The sequence below is a fragment of the Melospiza georgiana genome, chromosome 6 (assembly GCF_028018845.1).
Source record: "Melospiza georgiana isolate bMelGeo1 chromosome 6, bMelGeo1.pri, whole genome shotgun sequence".
Taxonomy (NCBI): Eukaryota; Metazoa; Chordata; class Aves; order Passeriformes; family Passerellidae; genus Melospiza; species Melospiza georgiana.
Genome location: NC_080435.1, coordinates 24,367,922 through 24,388,013, shown reverse-complemented (window position 1 = coordinate 24,388,013; position 20,092 = coordinate 24,367,922). Strand labels below are relative to the sequence as shown.

Below are 20,092 nucleotides of genomic sequence, written 5' to 3'. Positions count from 1 at the left end.
AAGGTAGGATAGGTTTATTAGATGGCAGCTAACCATCAGGTAGGAACCTGGGTGCTTTCCTGTGACTGGTTACTGTATTTTCCATCACCATCAATTGTTTTTAAAGCAGAGGAAGATCTTTTGGGGGGTACAATAATCCCAGCACCACAGGAGTGACTATGGAATCTCAACATCTCCCTTGTGCACTCTACACACATGACTTAGGATGCTTGTTGCGGAACCAGTTGGTAAAAGGCCAAGACCTGGCTCCCATTACAGGGGAAGAAAGAGTTCATCAGGGCTCAACCTGAAGTGAAATTTTATCTCTTCTGGTTCTACTCACAGCTTTGGTAAGAGAGCAAAATCTCTGTTCCTGACCCACACAAGCCCTTGGAATGCACACAGCTGTTGTTATCTTGCTGTTACATTTCATATTTCTAGAGTCCCATACTGTCACAATCATATTTCGAAAGTCTCGTACCTTCTTGGCAATACTTCTTGGGGACAGTTCTTCACAGCTCTGACATCTTCTCCTGCTTGTTACTGCTTCCTAGTCACAGCTCCTTCCAGGTTCCCCCAGCCTGGCCAAGCCCAGCCCCTTTTATCCCAGTTATCTTCACTAGCTACAGCTGCAGCCCAATTAGGGACATCGCAGCTGCAGCCCATCAAAAACAACCAGGGCTTATCAGGGCAAGGCCTATATACAGATATTCAAATATAATACAGATATTCAAATATAATACAGATATTTTACTAGGATTCCTACTATACACAGGGACCCTTGTGTCACTTCAGGAGAAGCCCTTGTCACTTTCAAAGGGCAGCTGTTGTTTCACTGGTGCATTTCCTGGCTGTGTCAAGCCCCTCCTACCCGCACTACAGCCTGTGCTTGAAGACACAAAAGGAGCATCCTGGAGGAAAGGCATGGAAAGTTTGAGAAAGGCTGAAGGGAGCACTCAGATCTCCCCTTTTCCCAAGAGGTTTCTTTAGCTGAAGTTCCTGACAAGGAGCAGACTTGACTCGCTGCAAGGGGTTTGTTGTTGTTTTATTCCTCGGGCCCTCAGTCCTGCGTGGGATTCTGGAAGTGGGTGCTTCAGAGGCTCCTGCAAGGGGTCAGAAACGCCTGCCCCGCACCCAAGGGTGGCACAAGATCTCCTCCAAGTGCGGCCTGTAAGCGGGGTGCTTGGCCAAGCACCAGCGGATCAGGTGCTGGCACTCTGCGGAGAGAAGGCAGACAGCGCCGGTCACTGGCAGAACGCTCCTGCCCGGCTGCCCCCGGCGCCCGCGGGGCCCGGGCCGCGCTGCGTGAGCTCGGGGCTGCGCCGGCCTCCCGAGCGACCGCGCCCCGCGGGCAGAGAGCGGCACGGCGGGACACGGCCGCCTCCTTCGGCCGCGGGGCCGCGCTGACCCCGTGGGCACGGGCACCTCCTGCGGCCGGCCCTGGGGGCAGATGGACGGTGCCCGGAGCCGCGTGAGGGCCGCGCCGGGCTGCGCGCCGCCGGCTGCCAAAGCCGCCCGCTCGGGGCCGGACACCAACCTGGAGAGACCTGCTGCCAGAAGAAGGGCTGCCCCAGCACGATGGCATGGTCGTCCTTGAAGGGGAGGCTGCCGCAGACCATGACGTACAGCAGCACGCCCAGGGACCAGACGGTGGCCTCGTGGCCGTCGTAGCAGCCAAGGCAGACCCACTCGGGCGGGCTGTAGGCGTGCGTTCCTAGGGGAGACGGGCGGCGCTGTCCAGGCGCGGGCTGCTGCCTTCCAGAGCCCAGCGCCAGGCTCCTGGCTGAGGCAGGGGCTGCACCCGCGGCCACAGCTTCCCCCCCGAGGCCACCCCGCGTCCCCCAGCCAGCTGGCCAAAGCCAAGGAACCATTCTGCCAGGCAAAGCAGGCCAGCGGAGCGGCCCAGGCCCATGCGGACCTGCCGAGCCGGGAGGCCCGGAGCTTTGGCCGCCCCCTCTGCGGGCAGGGCCGGCAGCCGGGTCCCGGAGCACGGCGTCTGCCCCGGGCCAAAGGGCAGCCGGCTGAAGGCCGCAGCCCGCAGCCCAGGAGGGAGCGGGGCCTTGCAGTGCCTGGCACCGGGAGCGGGGCCCGGGCCATGGGCTCACCGGCAAACCGCGTGTAGGCCTGCTCCTGGAGGAAGGTGCCGCAACCGAAGTCGATGAGCTTCAGGTCGCCGCTCTCCGGGTTCACGAGGAGGTTCTCCGGCTTGATGTCCCGGTGCAGGACGCCGCAGGCGGTGCAGTGCCGCACGGCCTCCAGCACCTGGACGAAAAGCCAGCGTGCCATCTCCTCGCACAGGAACCCCTGCTCCCGCAGGAACTGCAGGAGATCCTGCCATGCCTCCGGACGCTCCAGGACCAGCACGAAGCTGTCAGGCAGCTCGAACCAGTCGAGGAGCTGGATGATGTTGCAGCAGCCGGAGCCCACCTTCTCCATCAGCACGACCTCCATGGGCACGCGGGTGCCGTCGGGCTGCGAGCAGGAGAAAATCAGTGCCTGCGGCAGGCCTGGTGCTGCCCTGGGGCTGCTGCGCTGCGCCCTGCCTGCGATGCCCCCGTGCCCCCTGGCGCAGCCTCCCCGGTGCTGGGGCTTCCTCCCGCCCAGGGGATGCTTGGGGGGCGCCCCTGCCCGGCCCCGCCGCCGCTGTTTGGCACGGCCGGGCCCGCGATGCTGCGGCTGCACGCTGAGCCCGCGCCCGCCGCCCCCGCCATCCCCCGGCTCCCGCTGCCAGTCGGCGCCCCGGGATTCTCCCTGCCCGCCCCGGCCCGCTCTGTCCCGCCGGCCCCGCTCCCTCACCAGCTCGTCCCACTGCAGGACGCTCTCCCGGGCCACGCGTTTGATGGCCACCTGCAAGCCACGGAGAGAGGAGGGCTGAGCTCCGGCCCTGCCCCTCCCCAGCGCTGCCCCTCGTCCCACGGCCGGCCGTCGCGGCCACTCACCGGGCTCCCGTCGGAGAGGCGGATGCCCGAGAAAACGGTGCCGAAGCCACCGCTGCCCAGCTGCGGGCCCAGCTGGTACAGCTCCCGCAGCTCCTTCCTTTGCCCTGCAAAAGGCCGAGAGCAGCCATCAGCCCTGCGCCCAGGAACCCCCCAGTGCCCGCGGGTGCAGCGGGCCGGGCCCCGCGGGCCGCTCCGCTCTCACCTGCTCCCTGCTGCGCGCCGGGCAGCGGCCCCTGCCCCGCAGCCGCCGGGCTGGCGAGCGGCAGAGCCGGGCCCGGGCAGCGCGCACCGGCGGCTGCAGGAGCCCCGGGGCAGCGGGGCACGGCGGCACCGTCGCTGGCCCCGGCCTCGTGGGCTGGACTCTGCCATTGACCGCGGCCGGGGCTGCAGCCCGAGGCTTCTTCTCCCAGGGAGGTGCCAGGAGCAGCTGCAAAGCAAGCAGGGCTTTCTGAAGCCGTGCCATCAGAGGTGCTGGAAAGAGCCAGCGACCAGGCTGCTCCCAGGGGCCCTGGCCTGGCCTGGCCTGACTGTGCCCCTCAAGAGCCCCGGGGGAGCCTCAGACAGCTCCTCAGGAGATCTCACCTGCTCTTAGAGAGCTCTTTGTGGCCTTCGAGGGCTGTCTTGGGACAGCTTCCTGGAGATGGAGGAGCCTCCTTGGTGTCTCCAGGCTGGTCTCCACCACCAGGCTCGGGCTGTCACCGGCTGGCACAAGCGGCACAGCGTCCTGGCAGCTGTGGGATGGCCACTGCTGGCTCCAGGACGCTTGCTGCTCGGCCAGCTTCTCCCGAGAAGGCTCCTCTGGGTCGAGCTGGGCTCCCATTTGGACTTCTGGGCATTCCCCGGCCACGTCAGGGGTCAGGGTTGCGCCCGCGTTGTTGAAGCCCGTGAGTCCAAGGGAGCTGTGGGACCTGTCCATGGGCTCTGCACCTTCTGCAGGCTGACAGGTCTCACTGAGCCTCTGCCAGGGATGGAGGCTGCCAGAGATAGCAGAGGCTCCTGGCAGGATGCAGGGTCTCTGACAGCCTGAGGTTCCTGCAAGGATGGCTCTCCCCTGCTGTGCCATCCTTGCAGGCCTTGAGGCTCTCCCAGGGATGGAGAATCTTGCTGGGAGCAGCCTCTCGAAGGGATGGAGGCTTCGGGAGGAGCTGGAGGGGCCACAGCAGGGCAGGTGGCCTCGCTTCACCAGCTCCTCCAGCTGTTCCCACAGCGCCTGCCACATCCCCGAGTAGAGCGGCGCACGCGTCCCGCTGGGATCCCAGAGCAGCCGCATCAGCTCCTGCAGCTCCCGGGCCAGAGCCACGCAGGGGCCGCAGCTGCAGGGCCTGCCCGGGGGGCTGCCGGGAGCACGTGGCCGCTTGCGCCGAGCCGCCCGAGGCCTGGGGGCCCTGGGAGCCACAGGGGCTCCTCGGTTCCTCCGTGGGCCTCGGGGCCGCACCCCGGGGCGCTCGCTCCTCTTTGCTGTCCGTGCCCGCCGGCCCGGTGGGTGCCGGTGGCCAAGGGCCCACCAGACAGCCCCAGCGGCCAGCAGCAGGACAAGCACCGTCACCAGGACGCCGCCGTCACTCGTGGCTCCGGCACGTCCCATCGCGACTGCACTGGCGGCCGCGGGCGCTGGCCCGGCTTATCCAGCGGCAGCGCGGTGATGTCACAGTGCTGCGGCCGGCACCGCCCGGGGACATCACAGCCCTGGACATCACAGCCCTGGACATCACAGCCCTGGGACATCACAGCCCAGGGACATCACAGCCCTGGGACATCACAGCCCCGGGACATCACAGCCCGGGGACATCACAGCCCTGGAACATCACAGCCCGGAACATCACAGCCCCGGGACATCACAGCCCAGGGACATCACAGCCCTGGAACATCACAGCCCGGAACATCACAGCCCCGGGACATCACAGCCCTGCCCCACGGCAGCGCTCAGCCCCTCTGTGCCCTCAGAGCCCAGCCCGCCCCGGGGGCAGCAGAACCGGCTCGTGGCTGGAGATGGACATGGCCAGAGAAAGCTGCTGGCAGGGAGAACGGGAGCTCAGCCTGTGGCCAGGTGTCGTTCCCTGGAGCCATGGGCGCACCTGGAAGGGCGCTGGTGCCAGCAGCGTCCAGCCACGGCTCCCAGGACATTGGTTCCCAGCTGGAATCACCCACTACTGTGTGCCTGAGAAGAGAGATCCTCCAGAGACAAAGGGAGTAGACGTTCCTCTGTCTCTGGGGAGCTCTTCTGAACTGGCTGTGGAGGGCAGGAACAGTTTCTTGTTAGCAGCTCATTGACTTCTGCTGTGCCTCTGCTCTAAATAAATCGGGATTTGCAAGGAACACTCATTGTGCTTCCACTGCCCTGGCTTAGACTGGGATTCAGTTTCTTTCTTCCCAAGAGCTGGCATGTGTTGGGTTTGGATGGGAAGGAATGCTGTGCCCCAAGCAGGGGTGCTTTGGTTTCTGCTGAGCAGGGCTTGCCCTCTTCAAGGACTTTGCAGTGTCCCTTGGTACACCAGTGCAATGGTTTCTGCTGGGAAGGAAAGGATGAGCGTTGAAGACAGAGGCAACTAATGCACCTTAAACACCTTTGCCGTGTCTCTGTCCTTGTTTGAGAGGTGACCATCCACACCCTGGAAGGGGACAAGATTATTTCAATTTTATTTCTACTACAGGTTTTTTGGATCCATTAATGTATTTAAAACCACTCTTTTTATCATGCCCTGCCATACTGTCTGTTGCTGTCTCAACAATGGATGTATCTGTGAGAGGACATCACTCTCCTGGGCAGTGAGTGCTAGAGGACAAGCCCTTAGCTTAGCGTTGTTGGGACCAAAGAAGGCAAAGAGTCATGGGTTTTCTCATTTTACTTCTTCCCCCATTTGTCATCCAGACTTCAAAATGAAGACCTGTAAATGCCTAGCTCTGTCTTGTGTTTAATGTGTTTTTATTTGTATTTATGTAACCGCAAAAAGCAGTGAAAGAAGAAATGTGACTGGTTCTCACTATTACTGTGTGAGGGCTTATTTTAAAGGCTGGTGTATTTATGTTCTCTTTTTCCACTCCAAGCTTGACTTTTCCCCTCGTTTTTCCAGGTCTGCTGCATTGGGTGTCCCAAGGAGGGCTGTGTTCCTCAGCAGGGGTCTTAGGGGTTGGCGCTGATTCTGCTTTTTCTGAGGGTGTATCAAAGTGTGCTAGCAGAATGATAGTTTTCTGCACTGGAAAGCTTTCCCTCAATGCCATCAGTGCGCGGACGTGTTTGAATTGTGGAACCAGACGGACTAAGGAAAGCCAACACCCGTAGCAGATTTCTGTTTGCTCTGTGTCTGTGAGAAGCGGGCTGTGTGCTGGACAGGGAGAGGCGCTGTTGGAGAGTGGCATCGGCGCCTGGTGTGAGTGTGAGGATGATGGGGGGGTGGCTCTTGCCGGGGCGGTTTTAGCGGGGGGAGAGTTTGCCTCTGTACCTTTTTGCATGGAGCTGCTGAGTGGAGGGGTTTATGGGGCGCTCCTGGCGCTGTCTCATGGAAGGACTGCGAGAGCTTCTCACAGGGTCTGGGGGAATACCTGGATCCGCGCTTGGATACGTGGAGCATCGCTTAAAGGAGGTGCCGAGGGACAAATCTTTGTGCCGGGGAGCAGCAGCCGAACAGGTGAGCCCATGTGGATTTGGAGCGGGGACTTTTGTCCTTCCCCTTCCCAATTTCATCTTGCCAGTCCCTCCCCGGTTCCTCAGGAACAAATATGGAGCTTATGAGGATAAAAGGAACTCAATTTGAGGGAAACAAGTTCTCTTCCATTACTGGCTGTGTTCGAACTGGTAGGCGAGTCACCCTTCACCTGTGGTTTTAAGGGTATTGCTTGAAGGAAAACCAGAGTTTTCCAGGCTGTTAGGGGAATCTTGTGTTCTATTTTAAGGGGAAAAGTATTGTTGTGGTGTTATGGAATTGATTTGAGAGTAGCCCCCCAATTTTTCATCACCCTAAGGTTTAAATGTAGGGGGCAGCCCTGGTGTCCCTCCTTTGCAAGGGTTTGAATGGAGGTCGAAATCCCTCTTTCCCATCAGTCGAAGGCTTTCATTTGAGGAGCACCCCTTCTTTTCTGCTCTCCTAGGGGGTGAAGTTGAAGGGGAGAACGCATTTCTTTGCCCTTGTTGAAGTGAGGTGAGCCCCGCCTGCGACGTCAGTTTCGGGGTTTGGTTGCGGGAAGCTGCAGCTCTGGCAGCGTTTGCAGGGCTGCAATGGGGCTGTGCCGCTGCATTGGAGGGCGCTCCCCGTGCCCGCGGCCCGGCCCGGAACGTTCCCGCTCGGGAGCGCTGCTGGCACGGCCCGGGCAGCTGCCGGGGCGCACGGGGGATTTGGCGCGGCCGGGCCGGCCAAGGGCGGCAGTGGCGGAGCCGAGGGGAGCCGTGCCGGGCCGGCCAAGGGCGGCAGTGGCGGAGCCGAGGGGAGCCGTGCCGGGCCGGCCAAGGGCGGCAGAGGCGGCGGGGGCGCTGCTGCGCCGGCCCGGGCGGTGCCGGCCGCTCCGTCCGCTCCGGGCGCGGGGCTCGGGCGCCGCCGGTACCCCCGGGCCCGGTGCCGGCCCCGCCGGGCAGGGGCGGCGGGCGGGGCTCTCCGGGGCGGCGCCGGCCCCGCTTGCCGGAGGAGCCGCTTTCCTGCCGGGAGCCGCGCTCCGTCCGGGGCCGGCAGCGAGACAGGGTTCGGCTGCTGAAAGTTCTGCGCTGTCGTGGTTCGGAGGCGCTTTGTAGGCATTTATTGCATCGTTGTGTTCGGTTTGCAGCGGGTGTACGCGAAGGGATACGGTGTTCTTCCTGAGTGGTACGGTTCTCGGTGCAGGTGGGGATGATAAAGGTTTGTTTTGGATTGACTTTTGTAGTCGGATATTTTCTTTTTGCCGGGGTATTATGTTTTGAAAGGCGCGCAATGGTTTTTACAGGTCGTAGCGTGAAGCAGCGGTTCGGATTTTAATTCTGTTGTGGTGGCTTTTATTAGCGTGAGTGTGTAGTGTTTGTTTTGTCGTGTCGTTAATAGCAGCGGGTTTTTAATCTTGATAATTGCCTTTGTGTTTATCGTCTTCCAGAGCTTTTATTTATTTGGTTTGTTTGATTGTAGTGTATGTTTTATAGTTACGGATCATTTGGGAGACATTGTTTATGGTTACGTTTGTCTTTAGGCTTTGTGTTTGTTTCTAGGAGGTATTTTTATTTTGATAGCTTGAGGCACTATGGGTTTATTCAGTTGGGAATAATTTTTTTTTGTTATAAATTAAAGTTTATTTGGTTTTGGGGATTTTTCTTGTTGGTTTCTTTATTTTCTTTATTTTGGTTGTTGTTGTCCTTTCATGTATTTGAGTATTGTTTATCAGGGGATTTTTGGGAACATGGGTATTTATATGGTGGGTTTTTAAAGTATGTATTTATTTAGGTAGTTATTTTCTTAGTTTTTAGTGGTTGAGTTTTTTTCTATTTCGTTAATTAGTTCGGTTTTTAAAGTTATTTTTACAGAGGATTGGTTATTCTTTGAGTTAGTGCAAAGGTAGAATTTTGGGTTTGTTTTTTTTTTTTTTTTTTTGTAGTAACGTCCAGGATCAGTGGCACTGTTTGGAGTTTAGTCAATTGGTTTGACTTTTTTTAGTACTTTTTGTAATTTGCTGTGTGTGTTTCTATAGGTTTTCTTTTATTTTGGTTCTATTTTTCTGTCGTGATGAGAATTGTTATTGAAAAGAGTGTTCTTTGTTTTTTCGCTGACAGTTGCTTTGCTGGTGGAGGTATCTCGATGTTTTTGGAACATATTGGTGGGAATATGATGCTGTTAGTTTTGTCATTTTATTTAGAAATTGGATTATAAATGTACAATTATGACTATAACGATAATTAAACAAAAAAATATATGTATACAAATGGGAATAAAAAACTTAAAATCTAAATATAGACCGAATATGAAAAAAAAATCCAGGTTACATAAATCATTCTATATTACAATATGCAATCAGACATCCAGATGCGGGGCAGGTGAGTTTTGTTTTCCAGGGCAATGTGCCCTCTTTTGGGTTCAGGGGCCTGTGGCCGAGTGTGGCCTGGTGGCTCCTGAAATTCTACGATACGCAGGATGATTCCCAGTTGCAAGAGGGAACCAGTGACAAGTCAGGCTTGTTTGACAGTACCAAGTGGATCCTGCAATCTGCCATCCAGAAGCGGGGCAGGTGAGTTTTGTTTTCCAGGGAAAAGTGCCCTGCTTTGTGTTCGGGGGCCTGTAGCCAGAGTGGCCTGCTGGCTCCTGGAATTCCACGATGCGTGGGATGGTTCCCAGACCCAAGCTGGCACCATTGCCAAATCAGGCTGGTTTGACAGTGCCAAGTAGATCCTGCAATCTGACATCCAGAACCGGGGCAGGTGAGTTTTGTTTGCCAGGGAAAAGTGCCCTGATTTGTGTTTGGGGGTCTGTGGCCAGAGTGGCCTGCTGGCTCCTGAAATCCCACGATATGCAGGATGGATCGCAGTCCCAAGCTGGCACCAGTGCCTAGTCGGCTGGTTTGACAGTGCCTAGTGGATCCTACAAAGTGCCATCCAGAAGTGAGGCAGGTGAGTTTTGTTTGCCAGGCTAATGTGCCCTGATTTGTGTTCGGAGGCCTGTGGCCAGAGTGGCCAGCTGGCTCCTGAAATTCCACTATAAGCACAATGGTTCCCAGACCCAAGCTGGCACCATTGCCAAGTCGGGCTGGTTTGACAGTGCCTAGAGGCTCCTACTATCTCCCATCCAGAACCGGGGCAGGTGAGTTTGTTTTGCCAGGGAAAAGTGCCCTGGTTTGTGTTTGGGGGTCTGTGGCCAGAGTGGCCTGCTGGCTCCTGAAATCCCACGATACACAGGATGGTTCCCGAACACAAGCTGGCACCAGTGCCAAGTCGGGCTGGTTTGACAGTGCCAACTGGCTCCTGCAATCTGCCATCCAGAAGGGGGCTGGTGAGCTTAGTTTTCTAGGGTAATGTGCCCTGCTTTTATTTGGGGGCCTGTGGCCAGAGTGGCCTGCTGGCTCCTGAAACTCCATGATACGCAGGATAGTTCCCAGGCCCAAGCTGGCACCAGTGCCAAGTCGGGCTGGTTTGACAGTTCCAAGAGGCTCCTGCATTCTGCCATCCAGAAGCGGGGCAGGTGAGTTTTGTTGCCCGGGAACAGTGACCTGTTTTTTCTTTTCAGGAGACTGCGGGTGGGAGAGTCCGGCTGGCTCCTGAAATTCCCCAATACACAGGATGGATCCCAGATCGAAAATGGCACCACTTGAAAGTCGGGCTGGTTTGACAGTGCCAAGTGGCTCCTGCAATCTGCAATCAAGAACTTGGGCAGGTGAGTTTTGTTTGCTGGGGAAAGGGCTGGATTTGCTTTCTGGGGTCCTCTTGCCCAGATTGGCTGGCTGGCTCCTGAAATTCCACAATATGGAGGATATTTCCCAGACCCAAGCTGGCAGCACCGGTAACTCAGGCTGGTTTGACAGTGCCAAGTGGCTCCTGCAATCTGCCATCTGGAACTGAGGCTTGTGAATTTTCTTTTCTGGGAAAAGGGTTGAATTTTCTTTTTTGTGTCCTCTTGCCCGGAGTGGCCGGATGGCTTCTGAAATTCCGCAATATGTAGGATGGCTCCCAGACCCAAGCTGGCACCAGTGCCAAGTTGGGCTGGTTTGACAATGCAAAGTAGCTTCTGCAATCTGCCAGTGGGAACCGGGGTAGCTGGGTTTTGTTGGCCAGGGAAATGAGCTGAGGATTTTGTCTGGGGGACTGTGGCCAGGTGTGGCTGGCTGGCTCATGAAGTTCCACAATATGCAGGATGTTTGCCAGACCCCAGTTGGCACCAGTGCCAACTCGGGCTGGTTTTACACCGCCAAGTGGCTCCTGCAATCGACGATCAAGAACAGAGGCTGGTGAATTTTGTTTGCCAGGGAAAAGGGCTGAGGTCTGTGTTCGGGGGCCCGAGGCCCTGAGTGGCCAGCTGGCTCCTGAAATTCAGCAATATGCAGGATGGTTCCCAGACCCAAGCTGGCACCAGTGCCAACGCGGGCTGGTTTGACAGTGCCAAGTGGATCCTGTAATCTGCCATCAAGGACTGGGGGAGGTGAATTTTGTTTGCCAGACACAAAGGCCGAGGGTTGTGTTCAGTGGCCTTTGGCCAGGAGTAGCCAGCTGGCTCGTGAAATTCCATAATATGCAGTATGGTTCCCAGACTCAAGCTGGCATCACTTGCAACTTGGGCTGGTTTGACAGTGTCAAGTGGCTCCTGCAATCTGCCCTGAAGGACCGGGTCCAGTGAGTTCAGTTTGCCAGGGAAAAGGGCTGAGGTTTGTTTTTTCGGGCCTGAGGCCAGGAGTTGCCGTCTGGCTCTTGAAAATCCACATTGCACAGGACGCTTCCCAGACACAAGCTGGCACCAGTGCCAACTGAGGTTGGGTTTACAGTGCCAAGTGGCTCGTGCCATCTGCCATCAGTGACCTGGGCAGGTGAGTTTTGTTTGTCAGGGACAATGGCCTGCGTTTTTTTCTGGAGGCCTGTGGCCCAACGTAGCCAGCTGGCTCCTGAATTTCCGCGATACACAGGATGCCTCCCTTACCCAAGCTGGCACCTGCTGGAAATCGGGCTTCTTTGACAGCACCAAGTATCTCCTGCAATCTGCCATCAGCTACCTGGACTGGTTGAGTTTTGTTTCCCAGGGAAAAGAGGTGGCTTTTTGTTTTGGGCCTGTGGCCTGGAGTGGCTGGCTGGCTCCTCAAATTCCACATTGTGCAGGATGCTTCAAAGCCCTGAGTGGGCACCACTTGGAACTGGTGCTGGTTTGACAGTGCCATGTGTGTCCTGTAATCTGCCATCAGAAACCTGGGTGGTGAGTTTTGCTTGCCCAGGAAAGTGGCTAGCATTTGTGTCTGGGGGCCTGTGGCCTGGAGTGGCCGGCTGGCTCCTGAAATTCCACAACGTGCAAGATGCTTCCCAGACCTATGCTGGCACCACTTGCAAGTTGGGCTGGTTTGATGGGGCCAAGTACCTCTTGCAATCTGCCATGAGGAACAGGGGCTGGTGAGTTTTGTTTCCCAGGGAAAAGTGGTGGCTTTGGAATTTGGGCACCTGTTGCCCAGAGTGGCCTGCTGGCTCCTGAAATTCTGTATTGCGCAGGATGTGCAGAAGTTCAGGGTGGCGGCCACCTCTGGAAATTCATCACGGCACACATGCCTCCCACACTCAAACTGCCACTATTGCATTCGTGCTGCTCCCAGATGAAAGCAGGAATGATGAGTCTGACTCCATGTTCTCAGGTGGTTAATTTGTTATTTTAAGACACTATATTATATTAATGGATACTACACTAAACTATACTAAATAATGTGGAAAGGATATTTACAGAAGGCTAAAAAGGTAATAATGAAAAGTCGTGACTCTCTCCAATCTCAACACAGCTTTGCACTGATTGGCCACTGAGTGAAAACACACCAGAAACCAATGAAACAATCACCTATGGGTAAACAATCTCAAACACATTCCACATGATCTAAAGACAGGAGAAACAAATGAGATAATTATTGTTTTCCTATTTCTCTGAGGGTTCTCATCTTCCTTGGAGAAAATCCTGGGCGAAGGGATTTTTCAGAGAATGTGAATGCCACACATCCCCATACAGCTCCTTGCTCCCTCCTTCACAGTGGCATGGGGGAGGGAATCAGGAAAGGGAAAGAACTCACAGGTTGAGATAAACATGGTTTAATAGGTTAAGGAAAAACTGTGCACAAAAAAAGCAAAATAGGGGATCTATTCCACACTTGCCACCTGCAGGTAGATGTTCAGCCATCTTCAAGAAAGCACGGCTCCATGACACGTAATGGTGACTTGAAATGACAAATACCATCACTCCTGACATCCCCCACTCCTTCTTCCTCCAGCTTTATGTGCTGAGCACAATACCATATGGCCTGGCATATTCCTTGGGTCAGCTGTCCTGCCTGCGTCCCCTCCCAGCTCCTTGTACTCACCCAGACCACTCCCTGGTGGGTGGGGGTGAGATGCAAAAAAAGCCTTGATGCTGTGTAAACACTGCTCAGGATAACACCCCTGTGTTATCAACATTGTCTCAGCTCAAATCCAAAACTATGCCCATAGCAGCTACTAGGAAAAAAAAGTAACTCTACTCCAGCCCAAGGACGCTCAGCTCAGTAGTTTCACAAAGTCTGGTTTCAGTAGCAAAATAAAATTCAGTTGGTCATGTTCTATATTGTCAGGTGCTGAAAATTGCACTAATTTAGGACAGTTTTCACTTTTGTTTTAGATTATAACAGTTATTTCAGAACAGCTTCTTCAGTATTTCCACTGTTCATGTCTAGACAAGCAATCAACAATCAAACCGCCTTTGCAGCTGTTCTCAATTGTAGGTTCTGATGGCCACAAGCAGCTGCATCAGAAAACCTCTTTCCTAAAGAGGTGACAGAACTCTTTTCCTCTCTCCTGAATCACTGCAAACTGCTTCCAGAACCCTGCTACCACCAATGGTAAGGCTACCTCCCAGCTTTGGGATTTCTCAGGAGTCTCAATACACAGCATCTTTTCTTAAACTCCAAGTTAATTTGGGAATGGGGTGATTCAGAGGGGTATTCCAATTACAAGAGTCTTCTAAAAAAACGGTGCAGTTCAGTGCCTCACTTCAGTTACTTTAAACATGGTATGCCTGCACGTTTCTTCTTTTTTCTTTCCCCTGCATCCTGCGTATTTTAGCCTTAAAACACCCCGGGTAGGAGCCGGTAGCGCACTACAGCAGTGTAGCACTTCCAGTCCTTCCCATACTTGCTGCTACAGCGGTGCTCGTCCCTGATGCAGCGGTGGGTGAGCAGGATGGTCATGTAAATGATGTAGAAGTAAGGCAGCAGGTGCTCAAAGCCACAAGCCAGGCAATAGGCTAGTGAGCCCATCAGGTCCCCTGTGTAGTTGAAATGACGTGCCCAGCCCCAGAATCCCGAGGTCATCAGCTTGCTGTAGTACTTGGTGCCATCCACAGACATGTAGGAGCACTCAATGTACTCTGGCTTCTTCCCCCAGATCCTGCAGTTGCCATTGGTGCGACGGAACAGGTCCTTCTGGTGGTTGGTCATTCTGAAGATGTAATAACCCAGCAAGCCCAACATCAAGACCCCCATGGCATAATCTGTGCGTAGCTGGACGGGATGGTAAACCAAGTACAGACCCTGGGGAGCGCAAAAAACAATCAATTTACTTCCAATGGAGGCTCAGCATGCCAGATCAATTCCTTGAAACAAGAAGAGAGAAGTTGCAAGGATGCAAACTGGACAGAAGGAAAAACCCAAGGAACAAAACACAAACAAACCACCACTAACCATAAGACCCTCAACAAGGAGTAAAAAGAAAGGAGACTGAAATAATTTAGAAGAGTATGCAGACACAATTGTCAATGACAGAAACGAGCAAAAAAGAAGGGCAGGAGAGGAAAAGATGTCAAAGCCATGCAGGGACAGGAAGCCTTCCTACGGGAGAATTGTTACAAAGAATGTTGCAATGATTTCTCAACAGTGGGACTACACAGAAACATTTCAGGTACAATTCAACTTCTAGAAAGAATGTTTCTGGAAAGTTTCACTCCTGTTAGCCCAAATACACAGTGTACACATTTTTACCTGCAAAGTATAGAGGTAAGGCAACCAAACGCAGTCTCCCCAGCCCAAATACCATCCAAAATGGTCATGGCAGATATCAATGGTTTTCAAGTACCAGGCTTCATTCCAAAAGAAGTCCAGAACATAAATACCCTGCAACATAATAATTTCACATTAATAACGGAGCACTGTCACCAGTTACCGTGTTTAACAGCATCAGCTTAATGTCTGTTCTGCCTTGTGATATGATCTCAAACTTGAAGTCCCATTGCTGAATGAGCTTGTTTCAGGCCAGGAAAAATGGCTCAGTTTCATTTCCATGGAAGGAGTTTTTTTCTTACTTTCATACTAGCTTATTTCCCAACTTGTTTCTTAATTTCCTCCTCAGAATTTACCTGGAGGACATTGACAAGGATCATGGAGTTTGTCACTTCACCGTGCAGCTCCTGTTGTTTGGCAGCAAAGGAGAGGTTGATAAGAGTCCAGGCCACAATCCCAGGGCGCCCATTGAAGAACAGCTTGAAATCAAACCACTTCCCTATTCGAGGGTTAAATTCAATCCCCATCATGTAGTCATAAAAGAAGTTGCCAGTGATTTTGCTGTAAAAAAAAAAATTAAGTTATATACAAATACAGCTAACTGCTACTCTGCCTACACAATTCAGATCAAGGATGTAGTGATAATAAAAATCATAAAACCATGTAACGTTGTGTAAGGTAACACAAACTGGCCCGATCAAAGTATTACATTAATAGACCTAAATTGTAGAATTTCAGAGGTGTCCGAGTTTACTCTTGGTAAAATTTCTGAACAGTCTAAGTATAACTATTTTTAGGATGGGTGTATCTGTGACATTGAGGCTGCCAGATCCATGGTGTGGAGCAAGAAACATAGGGGATGGTGCTAGTGAAGGAATGAATCACTGCCATACACTGGCCTAGTTCTCTGTGCCAGTGAAATATACTCTGTCATACAATTTATATATCTTATTTCTATTTAACAATTTTAATCTCTGATACCTAGTATTCTCTCACTACTAAAATCCACATACCAGTCTTTTGCATTAGTAGGGAAAAAGTAGCCTTTGATTATTGCAAAGGTGGACACTGCATATCCCAAGATATTGGCACACCACAGGAGAGGAATCCAGTTGTCAAAAATGATGGTAGGTGAGAAGAAGTGGAAGCAATAAGCATTTGCAAACCAAAGCACATGGCTAATGATCCAGGCCTGAAGTCCATTTATTTCATATTTATTCACAACACCTAAAATATGAAGAAAAAATGGAGTGTTAGTGACCCTACATTAATGCAGGTTTTAATTAATATGCACAGAATACACAGAAGCTCAATCAAATGCTCATTAAATAACCTCTCTCTCCTCATTGCCCAGTTAAATACCTTGAAAGGTATTTAATTTTCTGAAAGTTCCATTAGACTCTGCTGTACCCATCAGGCTTTGTTCTACTGAGTTTTTCTCCTCACAAAACTGAATTTAGACTTTCCCCACAACTGACTAGAATAACAAGCCACCAGTAACAGTTCACATCACACATTTTGTCCAAGTCCCTTTGGTTAAGGGAGCTTGAGCAGGTAAAACTATCTTGTCAAATACCAGCAATAGTCCACTGACAATATTAAGTACCAAAACTATCAACCAGTACTTTTCCATTGCTGGTGTGGTGCCTACCAGATCAAGAGTTTTACTAATTATAAGAGATAGAAATGCTATAACTTATTCTAAAAGATGACCTAGATTGCTTTCTAGTTTTGTTTGAACTGAACATGTGAGGAAGGCGAGAGCATTTATGTCCACGTTTCCTCTGGTTACACATGGGTTATTAAAGACTCTAAGAACAGAAATACTTTAATTTCAGAAGATTACATGGTGTGCATGTATTCCAAGGAAGACCTTACCAGCAGGGGTGACAGCACCTTCTTGTACACCTCCCGCATATCCAGGCAGAAATTTATGGCAGAAATCAGGAATGGACACATACAAAAACACCTAAAAGAGAGAGAATGCCTTCACACTAAGTATAGACAAGACAAAATCCCTCAAAACACTATCCCTCACTTATTAATACCAAATATAACATTTCTCCTAAGTTTCTAGTAAGTATTGGGTAAGACAAAATGGCAATATTTAGCTGTTGTGCTTTTAGGCTAGTAATACATCTAAGATATTCTATAGCTCTAAAGATGTATTTCATGTAAGGCTGTCATCTTTTGGTGGGGAGGGAGGACAGTTGGTAACTACATTCAGATCCTTGTCCTTTGATTTATTTCTTGTGTATTAATTTAAAACAAATGGATATTGTTGTTATATATTGTGCTTTTTCTCACAAACCTCATTAAGGAATATGTCACACAAGGAATTTTTTTGTATATTCCCATTATACTTATTTTCCAAGTACATAACACCTTGGAAATTGTGAAACACCAAAGAGTAAATGCCAGTGCAACCTTTGTGTAAAAGGATTCATCCAACACCTGTGGGAGAAAGCAGACACTGCATCCAGATCATAGCTCAGTAATGTACCTGGAAAGTGACCCAAAGGGAATAAATGGCAGCAGCCCTGTAGGTCAGCATGGGAGTCCTGTTCCAAATGTCAGACAGATGCTTATTCCCAGTCAGCAAGTCCAGGAGTGGATCAGTCAGAGAGCACTGGTACTGGTCACAGGACATGATGAAGTAATACACAATCAGCGGTGCAAACATCAGCAGGAAAAGGACGCTTGCCAAGGAAAACCAGTCCACCTCCCTGTAATCCAAAACAGAGCATTTTGTCTCCCCAGGTTTCAGACAGATGAATTACATCAGACAATTTTTTCAGTGCACCTTCTAGACTTAACTGGATGAAAACTGGAAATGTGTGTTCAAGGCACAGACATGTCTGGGAGTCAAACAGCCATAAAAAGCTCAGCAAGGAACATACTTTGCCACAAACTGCTCTAAAACTATGCTAGTTGATCAGAGCAAGAGATTAGACAAAAACTCCCCCCCCAAAACCAGACTTTTACTACAGACTCCATGTTTTTTGATGGCAATCGTGGCTCTAACTGGTGGAGTATTCAGTTGGAAGCGATAATGGAATCCCAAGAACATTATGCAAAGCTTGGAAACTTGGAAAAGACAGACCTTGGACAGCCATACGCTAGATTTCCTGTGCCACTGCTGCTGCTCCCAGCTGCAGTACAATGCCCTACTAATACCTGCCCAACTCTTTGACAGCTGGGACATGAGTCAAAAAACTTGCTGCAGCAGGACTTGTCAGCAGGGAAAGCCACAGATGCCAGAATGCCTGTTTTCCAAACCTCAGGAAATATTTATTTCCTTGAAAGAACCAGAAATTTGACCAATTTTTATGACTTGCTTTTCTTTTTTGCAAGGAGTGTGTTTTAACCCAAACCGTCTGGAAAACTCTCTGCCTTAAAAAACCTGAAGAACTTTTCTTCAGCACTTGTTGCTACAGCAAATTACCCATGAGCTTTCTGGAGCAGAGCAACACAAAAAGCTGTTACTAACAGAGGGAAGTTTAAAAGGAATACAGCATCTCTAAGAGTAAGAATGAAGCAACTGGAAATACAAGGACTACTTGGGGTCATTGGCCTCTCTCACCATGCTCTCCCCCACTGGCCTTGAGATGTTTTAGTATCATTTTGCATGTTTTGGTGTTTTCTTTCTTCAGCAAGTTTTTTCTCCTGATGGGCTGCCATGATGTCCTGTAGGAACGAAAATATGAATCCCATTACTCCAGCTGGTTCTCAATAATTCTTACACCTCTACAAGAGAATCACAAATAAATGTTACTAAAATCTATTACATAGACTGCAGACCACACAAAATTTAGGGGTGGAGGACAGGAAGCAAAAAACTTTCACCAATTAATTCCCTATGAACTTACATTCAGAAAAACCTAATCAAAACACTGATATTCAAGTAATCCATTAAAATTCTCACTAACTGGAAATTTCTTTTAATATGCACAGATAATAAATCACTTACTACTTACATGTAGACGTAAAAGGAGCAAAAAATGTTGCACCACATTGTCCTAAACCTTTGTAACTTAACTGCCTTTTTAAATTTGAGAAATTGTTACTGTTGTAACATTATTGGTAAGGGACCCTGTCAATTAGATACAGAGTCCTTGCTCCATATATGTCATTTACACCATAGAAAACAAGACATAATCCCATCTAAGTAAAAAAATCAGTGGGAATGGTGAATTATTTACTCAGCACCACTCAGCTATCTCTGTGGAACATGCAATGTAGCTTGCTTTCATTCTGATCAAACACTTGTTATGCTAAAGATCATCATCCTATAACTGGCACTATGGACTGACCTCCCAGCTCTACGTGTCTCATCACGGCAAACCCAATCCACTATCTGATGGATAATTACTCCATTAATCCATTACCCAATTAGTCCATTATCTATGGACTGAGCCCGGCCCTACCCTCTGCATCCCCCTTCCCCTGGGCAACCTGTTCCCACGACTGACCACAAAAAAACTCTCTCGCATCAAACCCCAATCTCCACTACCTCGCCTTTAGGCCATTTCCCTCAGTCCTCCTCCCGCAGGTTCTTTTCAGAAGCGATGTGAGGCTCGCCGCTTCCCTTTGCCCACACGGCTGCTCCCTTCCAGGCCGGATCCAAGACATGGTAAGGAAGGAACGCACTCACCTGCGGGGCCGGAGCCGCTCTCTCACCGAGGATCACTGGCAGGAGATCACTGATCAGGGATCACTGATCGGGCACCACATTCACTCCGCTCCCCACGACCACCCCAGCTCCGCCTCTGTCCCACCTGCGGCCCCTTCGGGCGCAATCGGCCCCTCCGGGCCCCGCCCCCGCCCCACGGCCTCAGCCAATCCCCGGCGCGGCCCGCCCATTCAGCGGCTCCCCATTGGTGGCGCGCGCTCGTCCCATGGGCCGAGGAGCGCGAGGGTCGCGGGCCCCGCCCCCTGCCCAGGGACCTGCGCTCCGCCGGGAGCGAGCGCGGATAAATCCCAGCGCGCCGATAAACCCCGGCGTGCCGATAAACCCCGGCGTGCCGGATAAACCCCGGCGCGCCGATAAAGGGAGAATGGTGTCCAGGGAAATAAGTTACATCTGCACTTGGGTCACAGCATGGATCCCCTAAGCCAGACTGAGCCGCCTTGAGGCGTTACTAAGTTCTCCACATTGCGCTGACCGCTCTGTGCGATTTCCAGAAAAAGACCTGGGGGTGGTGGCCGAGAGCTGCTGAACACGAGCCCAGGTGGCCGAGAAGGACAATGGCATCCTGTCATTGTCAGCAGTAGTGTGGCCAGCAGGACCAGGACAGTGACCATCCCTGTGTTCTGGGCACCGCTGAAGCCCCACCTTGAATTGTGGCGTCAGTTTTGGGCACCGTAATTCAAGACATTGAGCTGCTGAAGTGTGTCCAGAGAAGGGAATGGACCTGGGGGAGGAAGGGGGGATGCAGTCTCAGCCTGGAGAAAAGGAGGCTCAAGGAAGGGACGTTTCATTCTACAACTCCCTGAAGAGAGGCTGCAGCCTGTACCCTCTTCTCCCAATT

At 52.0% G+C, this 20,092-nt stretch overlaps 1 protein-coding gene across 1 annotated transcript; it reads right to left on the bottom strand.

Moving 5' to 3' along the window:
• Positions 1 to 12,611: 12,611 nt before the first annotated feature.
• Positions 12,612 to 19,346, bottom strand: DHCR7 (7-dehydrocholesterol reductase). The gene is made up of 8 exons (XM_058026109.1): positions 19,216 to 19,346; positions 18,145 to 18,248; positions 17,065 to 17,287; positions 16,440 to 16,530; positions 15,575 to 15,788; positions 14,918 to 15,122; positions 14,544 to 14,675; positions 12,612 to 14,096 (listed from the first exon to the last, which is right to left on the bottom strand). The coding sequence occupies exons 2-8, from the start codon at positions 18,240 to 18,242 to the stop codon at positions 13,632 to 13,634; spliced, it is 1,428 nt and encodes a 475-aa protein (XP_057882092.1). The 5' UTR covers positions 18,243 to 18,248; positions 19,216 to 19,346; the 3' UTR covers positions 12,612 to 13,631.
• Positions 19,347 to 20,092: the final 746 nt, after the last annotated feature.

Bases quoted from the DNA above. Each gene is read 5' to 3' on its own strand.
- DHCR7 (XM_058026109.1), bottom strand. From the start codon at position 18,242: ATGGCAGCCCATCAGGAGAAAAAACTTGCTGAAGAAAGAAAACACCAA. The intron at 16,531-17,064 runs GTACATTACTGA...TCTCTCTTTTAG, and splicing joins CCCTTTGGGTCACTTTCCAG to GTGTTTTTGTATGTGTCCAT. The intron at 14,676-14,917 runs GTAAATTCTGAG...ATTATGTTGCAG, and splicing joins TCCTTGTCAATGTCCTCCAG to GGTATTTATGTTCTGGACTT.